Genomic DNA, 12,812 nt, shown 5'->3' with positions numbered 1-12,812 from the left:
AGAAGCGCTGGACTAAATGCCACAAAAAAGATTTGTTTTACATTTGCACTTTACAGTTTTGTTAAAGTTCAATAAATAGATGTTCATATAGTAATTTGTGTCATTTTTGTCATTTCATTTGTATGCATTCACATGGTCATGGTGCGCCATGCTATATCACCGTCTGTCTGTCTGCACGCTCGCGAGGCTCACTCACGACCAAACTGAGCCGTGCGCTTGCCACCACAGTCTCAAACAGGCCGGATTCCTGCGCTACTCGAGACTATTTTATTTCTAACTCTAAAAAGACAAAAGAAGTTCACTAAATCGGTTGTTAGGTGTGAATTGGACGATCTAAAAAATATATATATTTTTGGGGGGGCTCCTACAGTGTCCTCGTAGACGACCCATTTTAAAGCCCTAACCCGCCTGTAAAGCGCACCGTTTCAACATCAGCAAAGCATCTGATGATCGAGCTAGTGAGTAGGATGATTAAAAAATATCTTGATGCTGATCACCTGTACTTTGTTCAGGTCTCTCACCCAGTTATATTGCCACCAGTAATGGCTCCTCCCGCATCCCTGACGCCACAAGTGAATGTAGCGAGCAGCGAACAGTTGCTTGCGACCTCGTTTTTAGAAAGTTTGGAGAGGACAAACGTGTGTCGAGGTTTGTTAATATGCCTTTTGTTACAAAATATGAGCTAATACCCTTAATGTCCCCTATCTAAGTTTGTAACGTATTTTATGTTTGCAGTTAGCAGGGTCTACCAGCAAGTGTTCTGCCCGTCCAACCACAAAATATGTTAGCTCAAATCAAAGAACGGTCTGAGGGATTTTTTAAAGAGAAGAATGTCATCACAGACATCTTGGGAAAGCTGGAGGACAAAACCGGAATCCAGAAACCGTATATTGCTACGGGTAAGTGGTCATTATTTTTATTTTTTTTAAAGCCTGCTGCCATGTGAAATTCATGATCGCGTTGACGGTCGTTCGGCCACTTATGTAATTCAGGGTTATGCCAAATCAGCGTATATTGAGTGAGAGGATTGGGTGACCACTAGCCAGCACGGACCTGCTGCTACAGTACCCATTTTAAATGGTGGCATACATTGTTTGCCTACACGCCGTCTGTCGTACTAAGTCAACACGTTCTCAACTTTAAAATGAAGTTAGAAACCATGTACAATAAGTAGATTCGCTCTGTTCTGTTATTTTAGATAAGCTGTCTGTTTTGTCACATGATTCCAATCAGTCCCTGTGGCTGCTGGTGACTTCTGTTGAGTGGCTTTTTTTAAACTCCGTTCCACTAAGCTAGATTTTCACTCAGAGCATGGCAGTCATAGCTTTTATCAGTACAACAGGGCCTCGGTTATCAAGGTAACATACCATTCTATCACTGCACCTGTAATAAAGTCAAAGGTCAGTCTTTTCCCTGTTGATCAAGGAGAAGTTGGAGAGCTCCTTATGAAATAGCTCTGATTTCCATCTACCAACAGCTGGTCTCAAGAGATATTTTTAACGTCTCCACATATCTGTGAACTGCCAAGGCCAGACAGTTCAGTTGACCGCATTCTTTAAATTCATTTTATTAAAAGGGAGAAGTTATTGATCAATTAACTGCTTTTTTTTCTTAAACTTCAGGAACCTGGAAATGAGAAACCTTGAGTTGAAGCTGATTTTGTTCAGCTGTTATTGAGTGCTGGGCCACCGTGCATGGTTTCCACACAAAAAATGTCAACAGTCCATTGCATCTCAAAAAAATAAGTCAGAAGTTGGCAGAATGGTGTTCTAAAATGATTGATAGAACAGTTTGAAGATGGGACTAAGCTTTTTTCTGACTATGCTGAGATTGCTGGTTTGAAGATTCTGGAGTATACCATTAAAGTTGTCTGCTTGGACCATTGGATTTTTGTAAGCAGTATGTGTGAAACTGGGCCTTTGAAAGTTAGAATCAGTGGGAAAACAGGATTTCCTCAACGCAAATTCACAGGGCCCCTAGATCCCAGGGTTTGTACTGGCTGAGGCCCAGCATTCTACAACCAACTCCCCAAACCTGCTCTTCATATTTAAAAATGGCAAGCAAATCGCAGTTTACCACAATCATTTGCATACTTGTGGAATTTAGCAGTGTGTTGTGGAGCATTGCTGAAATGTCATGCTCCTTTAGAGGATCATCAGTAAAGTGTTGTGCAGATTCCATCTCCACTTAACTGAACAGTAATGTTGCTGGATTTGCCTGAAGGAAGAACATGTAGCTCTCTCCATCGGTACATCTGACTCCACTTAACCTTTGGATTCCTGGTTGGACATCAGCTGTAGCATTTAAGAAAAACAACACACCTAAATGGATAGTTGCTTCAGGGGTGTATACAAGGAACAAAACTGAACTGTCAAGATGGAGAAAGGTGTTTGTGCACGTCAGTCTTTCGGAGTTTGTTTGCCATTTTTAGACTAGTCGGATGATTGCCACGGCTGCGAGCTGTTTGTAGACTTTGTTTGAACTCGCTGTTGTGTCCTGTTCAGCTCATCTCACATCCTGGTATACTGTGCACTGCCTGTAGCTCATGTGATGCAGTGTCCTCCTCGGGTAGTGTTCCAGTCCTGTTAAAGTTGTGAACGCTGCTTTAAAATGACTACTTCGATTTGATTCCACAGGTTTTGTGGCAGTTATTGTGCTGTATCTGCTGTTTGGATACGGTGCATCTCTGCTCTGCAACTTGATCGGTTTTGTGTACCCAGCTTATTTTTCGTAAGTATGATAAAACTAATGGCTTGATGAATGAATTACCCATGTCAAAGGGCATCTAATAACACTTCTACTCATTATAATTTAACATAAGGATTTGCATTACTTGTATGATCATTTGGTTAGACCATGCATACTAAGTAATGTATTTGTGATTCACAGCATCAAAGCCATTGAAAGCAATAACAAAGAAGATGACACAAAGTGGTTGACCTACTGGGTGGTTTATGGACTCTTCAGTGTGGGAGAATTCTTTTCAGACATCTTTCTTTTCTGGTTTCCATTTTATTATGCTGGAAAGGTAAGGCCCAGGACACAGCCTAGTCTCACTCATTTTGATTTCTGTACAGCTTGTTTTGATCCTTTTCATTTCAGAAATGGATAGCACTTTAATTTGTGAAGGCAAATGTTTAAATGAGGAAATCTAAGTAGGAAATGTGCTGCTGCTTCTGCTTTTCAGCTCGGCTAGTGTGTTAGAATAGGTTTGTGTCAAGTTCAATTCGCTCACCTTGACGGTGAAGTGGCTGCTGATGGAATGCATTTTTAAACTGTAATTAAGAATTCAATGTTCATGTTTGATTGCCCTGTTATGGTTACTTTAGTGTATGGTTATAATGTAAAGGTTAACTGCCTTGTTGCAATTGCTGTGATTGAGGTAATGAGTAGAGAAGACTTAATGCTAAAGGTGTCACTGAAGTACGCATGTTACCAAGTGTGGTCAATGAGTTGGTAGACCTGTACATTTGAACCTTTAATCCAGGACTTGCTCTACGTATGTTTAGCGGGTGGCACAGTTTAAATGGATTTGGCATTGGTGTTTGGGGATGTTGGCCAAGGCCGGCTGTTCAAATCTACTGAATTAGATCTTTTAGTGAACCCTTTCCTGAACTTTCCAGTTAGTATTAGCAGGATTTATTCAAAATTAGGCATTTGAATGAGTCTTCAAGGAGTGTGTGTGTTGTAATGTATAGGAATAGTCTTGTACCTGAAACTCTGGTCATCTAAATGCACATTCTGACATTTTAAAATGCTTTACCAATCAGGAGAAGTCCTAGTAATGTGTGTGCTACAATGTGGACTTTAAACTGAGAACACCATGTCTGCACTTCCCCCTCCTAGTGTGTCTTTCTACTGTGGTGCATGGCTCCAGTGTCCTGGAATGGATCCCAGATCATCTACACTCGTTTGGTACGGCCTTTTTTCCTCAAGCATGAATCGGCGATGGACTGCATGGTCAACGATCTGAGTGGCAAGGCCAAGAATGCTGCAGAATCGGTTACAAAACAAGGTGGGTATGTGTAACGGGAGTGTGTTCTCCCTCTCTGCATTGTGTTGTGGGATAGATAATTGACTTGACGCAACAATCAGTCCTGGGGCTCTCAAAACTATTATGCTTTAAGAAAATGAAATATTAAATATACTGTGCAGTTGTCCAGTGTGGTACACAATATTACAATATAAATCAGTATGACAAGGTCTCTACCCTGCAAACTACCACATGACTGGAATTCTAGAAATATTTAAGAACAGGAACCTACCTCAGTCATGGGATAGTAGAGAGAGAGACAGAACAGAGGGTAACAGCAAAACTTAAGGGGTCCAGCGTGAAGTCATGCCACACCACATCCCCTGCCCCTTACTACTGTCCCTACAGAGGCATGGGAAAATGAGAATACACACGCAACAATTACAAACTTTAGCGGGGAAACACAACTTTAGTGGGGAAATTCAGGGAAACATGTCCTTCCCTGCTACATATGCCAAAGCTGGGATTTATACGATGTTTACAAGGGCTCCAGAGTTCCAGTGAAGTACCACAATAGAGGATTGTAACACTTGTTGTAGGGGGTGAAGATTAATACTTCTCACACAGTAATGAACACCAGCAGTGACATTTGTGGTCAGTTTCATAACCAGATTTTTCTCTTGTCACATACACAGTAAACATAAGGGGGTGGGGGTGGTGTTGTAAGGTTGTTGTTCATATACAGAAAATGATAATTCCATAGTCTTTGGGAAGAAGGCTGGACAACCTAACTCACTATGAATACAAAGATGCTCATTTATGCAGGCATGCTACTCAAAAACTCTAAAAAGAGGCTGCCTGAAATGGACAAAATGTGCCTAAATCAATAAGTCATGTGATTTAGGCAGGAGTGGGGTCATTTGAGCTGATGGGGCATTTCATCATGCCAAAATCCCTAGACATTTGCAGTTTTAGGGCTTGAATTGCCAAGGGGGTGAGAACAGAGGCCAAAGGGTGATGGCAGGAAGAAGGCTATCTGGGGGAAAGGGTTCAGATGCCAACGGTGTGAGTTACAGAATCAGATGATGCAAAATAACAGTAGAATAGCTATTTTCGGTTCTATCGGCAGAAAAAGCGGCCCCAGTTTGCCAGTCATTAATGCTGCTCTCAATGCTACTGAGCCCTTTTGTGAGGCAGACTTAAGTTGAGCTTTGTGGTAGAACACAGCAAAGTAGGTGTTAGGGAGACTAATATGTACAAAAGCGTATTAAATCCCCTCACCACACCTTGCAAAAAACATACACTAAGCCATGGTTTGATTCAACAAGGATCCCAAATATGTCATGATCAACAATCAAAATGAAGTGACCACAAAATTGGGCTTCTTCCATGGCCATGGGACCCTAGCCTAAACCCAATTGAAAACTTGTAGACAGAGAAGGAGAGCTTCTGGACTGGTCGCATTTTCCCCACACATTTACCACCATGGCATTTTTAATACCTGTGAGTACAATACACTTGACCTAGATAAAACTCTTGGATGGTTTTGATACCTTCTTCTGGATATGTTGTTTTTTTTTTTTTTTTTTTTTTTTTTTTCTCTATCTCTGAGGCTTTGAGTAGTTTTTACATTATCACTCTCAAACACACTGCATTTAAACATAAGGATAATTCAGTATGTATTTTCAGAGTACAAATAAAATATATTGTAATATTTTGTTTGTTCTTGCATGAGGTAAAGCAAAAGCCGTTGAAGTGTCTCCTTTCATTGTAGATAGAGTTTGCATACAGTACACTGCCTTTCCTTTACACCTGTCTCTCGCTCTCTCTCTCTCTCTTAGCTGCTAGTTTGGCTGTTGGACATGATAAAGCCCAGTGAATTGAATGATTCACCACATGAAACCATCTATTTCACCAAGGTGCCTTTCTTCTGATTTGGATCACTTGGGTTTTGGATGATACACTTTCTGATCAACACGGTACTACAAATATTGCACCTGAGCCAAATGCCAAGCACCATCAGCCAATGTTTTATTTAAAAAAAGAAGACGAATGTTTGGTATACATTTTAATGTCAGCCTTTGTCACTTTTGTCCTATTACTGTGTTTTGTCTGTTTGTATGTCTGATACATCTTCATCTCCTTGCCTGAAAGAAAATAAAATGGAAATATTTTGTGAAGCTGAGTGGTATCCACATTCTAAATCACATTCAGTGTTTGAGTCCACCTCATGAATTTAATTATTCCACAAGATTGCAAACACTACTCATTATCTTCCTCATACTGAGCCATCACATTATGCAAGACTATAACTGTAGAATATGTCTTAACTTTCAATGTCAGTCGATTTAATACAGAAGGAGTTGAAGGCACATCTTTCTGTCAGTGTGTCAGGTTTGACTACATTTTCTTCCATGACACTGGTTGAAAACATTGATCATGTACTGCATGTAAAAGGCAGAGCAAGGTAGCCTGACTGAAATCACTTCCCCTCTTGGTGAGGGACCTCTAAATGGGCTCCCTCTGTAGGTTGGGAGTGTAAAGGAATGACATGCCGATACAATCTTTTATTTGTTATCTGATTTTGTAGCTATCAGTGATCCTGCAACTTATAATCATGGAGGTATTGTACAAACCTGTAGAGTGATGGATTAGCATTCACATTTTGGAAAAAAAAAAGTAACCTGAATCTGAAACCTGTAAATATAGCCTTTGGCAGGATTCCTCAAACTTGGAATCATGGACTTTCTTATCACTTCGGTTCTGGCCAAATATCATCTAACATTATGCCTTTAGTAATAAACACTATGTCACAACTTCTGACTTTCTTTTGCACACGAATTTCAAATAAAAAATCTGGTACTATGCTGTTCCTGTGCTGCTGGCAGATGATGGAAGTATTAAATGATGCGACTCTACTGTATTAGCAGCCTTCTGAAGAAGCTGCACCGACGGCTGCTCCAGGATTTTTTTAAATATAAAAATAAATTACTTTCCAACATTATAAACCAGGATAACACAATCCACACCATTTTACAAAAGGCACAGTAGGTATACCGTAAAACAAACACATCCACACAGAACGTGAACTAATAGCATTATCCCTTAATAGCATTATCTAATATCATGCAAAAAAAATTCTTGTAAAATAACGGTAGGCACCTCCAATATATTGAATCAACATATGTATTCTGTGAGAGCATCAAATTAACTTTTTTTTTTTACTGACATTGATTTTCCAATTGCAGTAGGCTATGTCACCGAAAGCGTGAATGTGATTAAAAATGAAAAGGCGGGGATGTGCGGTTTCGATTTTTACATTACATTTCTGCCACATTCGCAACGTGATGTAGGCTATAATTGATCATGTATGTTCATTTTGATTCTAAACGGGCATTGGTGTTAGACATTTAAATTCAGATGCAGTATTACATTGCAACTTTACGTTGTGATTTTACAGATAACATTGCCATTTTACAATAGCCTAACTGAATTATCACTTTTACACTGTCACTCATAGACTTCCGTTTTTTATGCCCTGCCAGCGGACCACCCTATTTTTCATGCAGGATGCTCAGTTAGTTCCCTGCATCTCACTGCACTCAGTTGGAGTACGCAGAGGACAACACTGGCTCGTGCACAATGCCGTCTGAGGCTGTAGGTATCGGTCTATTATTGACCGTTTTTGTGGTTAGACTGACATCTACATATGCAAATCAGTCTGTTTTTGATTTGGACCCAGTTCGACCCGAGTCATCCTTGTTGAAGCCCAAAGTATTGATTGCCATACTTGCTCGAAATGCAGAACATAGCTTACCTTTTTACCTGGGATGCATAGACAGACTGGACTACCCCAAGGATCGCATCGCTATCTGGTATGAGAATTTAATCTAATACTTGAATATTTGCTTTAAACACATTTACAATGTTTTTAAAACACCAAATACTATTTGAGACGTTCCTATATTGTCCTCAGGTTTAAAAATTAAAGAATTGGGCCTACACGAACATTTAGATGGTGTTACGTTGTTACAGTGTAGTTAAACTTATGCTTTAAATACTTTAAAGGTCATTGCAATGATAATAGTCACATCATATGGATTTTTCAGATCAACCTTTCAGTGAGCTTATTTTCTTGTCAACCTAGAACAGACCAAACAATTCACATGCGACAGTTTGTTTCCCTCAGTTTGGATTCAGACTTTGTCGCAGACTGTGTCCACTGATAAATAGGAAAATGTGTGGTGGATTAATGATGTGCCTCAGAAAGAGACACTGTGAGTGAGAGATCAGAGCATATCTGCACTGCCTGGCTAAAACACCCAGGGAAGTAAGAAAAGCAAACAGTGCTGTGGAGTGGGAAAGCAATGATAGGAGTCACAGCACAGTGCAGGAATGCTGAATGCTGTGGACTACGCAGGCAAAAGAGTGGTGAGAATGAGGTAGTCACCATTTGCTCAACTGGGTACAGTCTTTCATAACGGCAGCAAGCCACATCCACTGATCTGAGAACAGTTAACCTTTACCTGTAACTGGTTCACGTACACCTCAGTTCCTCGACCCACAGCATCCTGCACTGTACAGCCACACGTTAGAGCACCATTTGGCCTAAGGGTACTGCATTGGATTGAAGATATAAGTTACTAAAACATGGTGCTTTTCGCAGGTCGGCCACTGATCACAGTGTGGACAATACAACGGAAATGCTACGGGACTGGCTGGGTGCAGTGGACAGCCTTTACCACTCGGTTGAGTTGAGGACCACAGAGGAGTCACGGTGAGCTTGTGGTGTGTTCACTTCACACCACCTTACCTGTCGGTAACCCCTAAAAGGATACAGTTCAGTTTCAGAAGCTAAATCACTATATTGCCACTTCTATGTCTGTCCCATGCAATGAGCCAGCTGACTTTGTTATGGCCCTACAGTTAATGGTTTAACAAACCATTAACAACCACACATTGTTGACACAGAATTACTTTCCGACCTTAAAATATGTCACCTTAAAACCCCCCCCAAAAAAACAGGTGTATAAATAATCCGTGACTGTGTATGACTTCCTTTGCAGCCCTTTGTTTGGGGAGCAGGGGCCGAAGCACTGGGCTGACTCCAGGTACACCCATGTGTTGCAGCTGAGGCAAGCAGCACTGAGGAGAGCCAGGGCTGTGTGGGCAGACTACATACTGGTGAGAAGCCAGTAGTAAGACCTTCACCAGCTCCCGCTTAGCGATGCTTTATCTACAGGGCTTACACAGTACAGTTTATTCTCATCCTTATTCTCAGTTGAGATTCCTATGTATAGGACATCAGTGACATCAAACAGTCTGAAGATATACAGCCTACTTTCCTCTTTGATTTTGATTCCAGTTCAGTTTCAGTTTCTTTACGGTGACTGCATATGTTCTAATACTTGACACTGTTTTTTTTTTTATTTATCTTTTGATGCAAAGCCCCATGTGTATATTTATCTAAAGGTATACCATATTACATTTACATTTACATTTAGTCATTTAGCAGACGCTTTTGTCCAAAGCAACGTACAAGGGAGAGAACAGTCAAGCTACGAGCAATAGAGTAACAATAAATACTATTTTACATAAGAAATAGAAAAAAGAAATGGAAGTTCACAGTTCCTTTTGTGAAGGGACCATCTGCCTGTGCACATGCCTCTTTTGACAAATGTGACCTTTTGTGTTGTTGCACATGAATCGGAATCACACATTGTCTTGCAGTTTGCAGACAGTGACAATCTGCTGACAAATCCAAAAGTGCTGACACTGCTTATGGCTGAGAATAAGACTCTGGTGGCACCCATGCTGGAGTCCCGTACTCTTTATGCCAATTTCTGGTGTGGCATGACACCCCAGGTACACATCACCTTTGTTCACCTTCATTCTTTTAATACCAAATGCATTTAGTGTTAATGTATACTGTAGTTCACACTTGATGCACTGATTCTTTGACATTATAATGATTTGTTTATAATGTGTATAATGTAGTTATATAGTGTATAATGTTTCACCAGTGTGGCTTCCCTAAACGAGTCTGTCCTGTCTCAGTTGCTTTGGCTCTTTCCCACAGGGTTATTATAAACGCACCCCTGAGTACATACCCATCAGAGACTGGAAGCGTTTGGGATGTCATGCCGTTCCCATGGTGCACTCCACTTTCCTGCTGGACCTGCGTCGAAATGCGAGCAGAGATCTGGCCTTCTACCCAGTCCATCACCTCTACCCCTGGATTCTGGATGATATAATGGTCTTGTCTTTCTCAGCTAAGCAAGCAGGTTGGTACAGGAGGAACGCACCAATTGTTAAGCTTTGTAGAAAAGGTGGCATCCTGTAACATTAATCATGACATGGCATGCAGTCGGTGGAGTACTGAAGCTTAATCCTTAAAAGAGCAGCCCAAAATTCTAATCCAATACGCTGTCCAATGTAAAATTCAGCAAATTGCTCTTCATGGTCCTCTAGCTGTCTGTTCTGTTCTGTTATATCCTGTCACCAGTAATGTAGTTGCACATTGAGTCTTTGTCTTTAAATAAGAATCAGATCACTGCCACACAGGAACTGGCACTGCTATACAGGAAATTCTGATTTATGCCACTGCATGATTATTTTTCTCTCTTGTCTTGCCACAGGTTGCCACTTCTTAGGAAATGCCCAAGCACTGTTCACAGTCTGGCTCTTGCACTTACATGCTGGAATGTGTCATTAGTTGTGTAGGAAAAACAGATTGTCTGTGGGACATGGCCGTTGTTACCATTGTTACACTGTTATGATGTTCCAGTGTTCAGTTTTTAGTTAATTTGTTTATGATTTGTAGTTGTCATGAACACCACTCAAGTCATAGAGGAAGAGTGCAAAAACCACAGGGCTGAGAACACATCCTTGAGACAGACTGCTGTGGTGCCTATTGTGGTGCCGGTTTACAGCCTTCATCCTACTTAGCTGTATCATACCTGTAAGTGTAAGCCATCATTAATCAGGTCTGACAAGAAACATTTGAACACAAAGGGGAGCCCTTATCATTCTTGTCAAAACAGGCATGAACCCGGAGAGTGTAAGGTGACCCACATCTGGACATACATTTGAAATCAATTTGACATCAGGCTAGAAGTTCTTTTCAACATTTTAAAGAGATTTGAGGGATGCTAATTACAAGGAAGTTATTTGTCAGTGCAGCAATGTAATTTTTATTTTGACAGTAATATTCCAATTAAGTTTGTGCCCACTCAAAACTAGTGTAGTATTGTTTATTGGGGTAACATTATGTGACAATTTTACAATAGCAGCTTCATCTTGGTGGTACACTGACTTGTAATATGGAGAATGGCGTCTGTGCCACTGCCCCAGCATGCCTGGTGGGCCTGGTATTGCATGTAACTTGTATTGTATGTAACTTTGGGGTACAGGGCGCGAGACCTCTCACGAGAACTACATAATGCTTTATGGCACCACCTCACACAACAATCACGTTGCGCTTGCATGATGTTTGGCTGTGTTAGGAACGTTGTCGACTCGCTAGTTTTTCATCATAAACATCCCTGCCAATGTTATATATGAAAGAATGCGACAGGCTTTAAATTATTGGTGTCATTCCTGTCTCACAGAGATTTGTAGTTTTTCCAGATGCCCAAAGTCATCGACCTGTCCTGTCTCAGGCTAGCATCCAAATAAAACAATCTCACGCCAAAAAGTTTGATCAGTCTTCGTGAATTTCACGCCAATAAGCCTTGAAAGTTTGCAACCTTGAAAGCATACCTCAGCTAGGTTGTATTAAATTACACTGTCTACACTTACAATGTTTATTAAGCATGTCGCCAATAACATTTTATTAGATAACACATACTCCACATTCAGACGCTTTATTTATGGGCTGAAAACGTGAGCAGTATTTCAGCAAAATTAAAATGAGTCATTCTTTTTTTTGTTATTCTTTGGTTATGTTATTGTTCATCTCTCATGTCACAATAAATACAACTTCAAAAGTCATATTTGTGTAAAATCTTACTTCTTTGGCTTCTGTTTGAAGCCTGATTTGTATTTAAGACATTGGTGTAAAAGCGAGCTACCCTCCACAACTTTAGGGGGAGTTCATCAGCAAAACATACCATACCAAACATACTAGCCACCATGGCTTTCCTCATCCGGCATGTTCTGTTTTTTTCTGGTGGCTTTAGATTCCTATCCCTTGGCTGAGAAATAATTCCTCTTTTGCCTATGGCCAGACCTCTGGTTAGACATGCATGACATGCAGTGGCATCCAAGCCCACTAGCAGAAGACATGCTTTTCATATAACAGTGTTGAAGTTCACCTGACTTTCAGTCAGCAATCAAGAGTTGGCATTCCACTGGATGCAGATGATTGTTTTGAGTAGCAGACCCCTCTGACTACTCTCCAGATGTTCAGAGTAAAGTTAGCATTTCTTGCTAGCTTAAGAGTCGTGCCTCCCTTCCAGGTGTAGTGCATTTAAGAAATAACTGACAGGCATGAATCGCCCTCTCTTTAGAACTTTCCTGACTGATCAAGAAACCCATTTAAAAATTGTAGTTGCTGATTATAGACATTTTTTCTTGCACATCATCTTAATGCATTTTATCTGAATGTAAAAACAGCTATATTAGAAAAAAATTGCTCTGTGGCTCTGCTTGACTGGTGTAGATTTTGTGATCATCTTCTGTTATTTGTAACATCTATTTTTCAAGGAAACTAAAAAAAAAAGACTTGATAGGACCTTCAACAGTACAACCACTAGAGGTCTCTCTTAGTAAATGAATGGAAAGCTGTGCTGCAGTATGGAGTTGAGATGCAATAGAGGTTGCAGGGAGGTAGGCAGTT

The 12,812-nt window shown here is 40.6% G+C and overlaps 2 protein-coding genes across 2 annotated transcripts; both read left to right on the top strand.

The window, feature by feature from the left end:
* Nucleotides 1-502: 502 nt before the first annotated feature.
* On the top strand, nt 503-6,153 carry zgc:101744 (Receptor expression-enhancing protein 6-like). The gene is made up of 6 exons (XM_012815298.3): nt 503-648; nt 736-899; nt 2,637-2,730; nt 2,890-3,028; nt 3,847-4,015; nt 5,815-6,153. Exons 2-6 carry the CDS (start codon nt 782-784, stop codon nt 5,850-5,852), a joined length of 558 nt encoding a protein of 185 aa, XP_012670752.1. The 5' UTR covers nt 503-648; nt 736-781; the 3' UTR covers nt 5,853-6,153.
* Nucleotides 6,154-8,124: 1,971 nt separating this feature from the next.
* LOC116218447 (procollagen galactosyltransferase 2-like) lies at nt 8,125-10,331 on the top strand. Its single transcript, XM_042703057.1, has 3 exons — nt 8,125-8,750; nt 9,040-9,838; nt 10,053-10,331. The coding sequence occupies exons 2-3, from the start codon at nt 9,635-9,637 to the stop codon at nt 10,314-10,316; spliced, it is 468 nt and encodes a 155-aa protein (XP_042558991.1). The 5' UTR covers nt 8,125-8,750; nt 9,040-9,634; the 3' UTR covers nt 10,317-10,331.
* Nucleotides 10,332-12,812: the final 2,481 nt, after the last annotated feature.

This window comes from Clupea harengus, chromosome 22 (assembly GCF_900700415.2).
Source record: "Clupea harengus chromosome 22, Ch_v2.0.2, whole genome shotgun sequence".
Classification (NCBI taxonomy): Eukaryota; Metazoa; Chordata; class Actinopteri; order Clupeiformes; family Clupeidae; genus Clupea; species Clupea harengus.
Note: the sequence above shows the minus strand (reverse complement) of the source record. Positions and strands in the feature narration are given on the sequence as shown.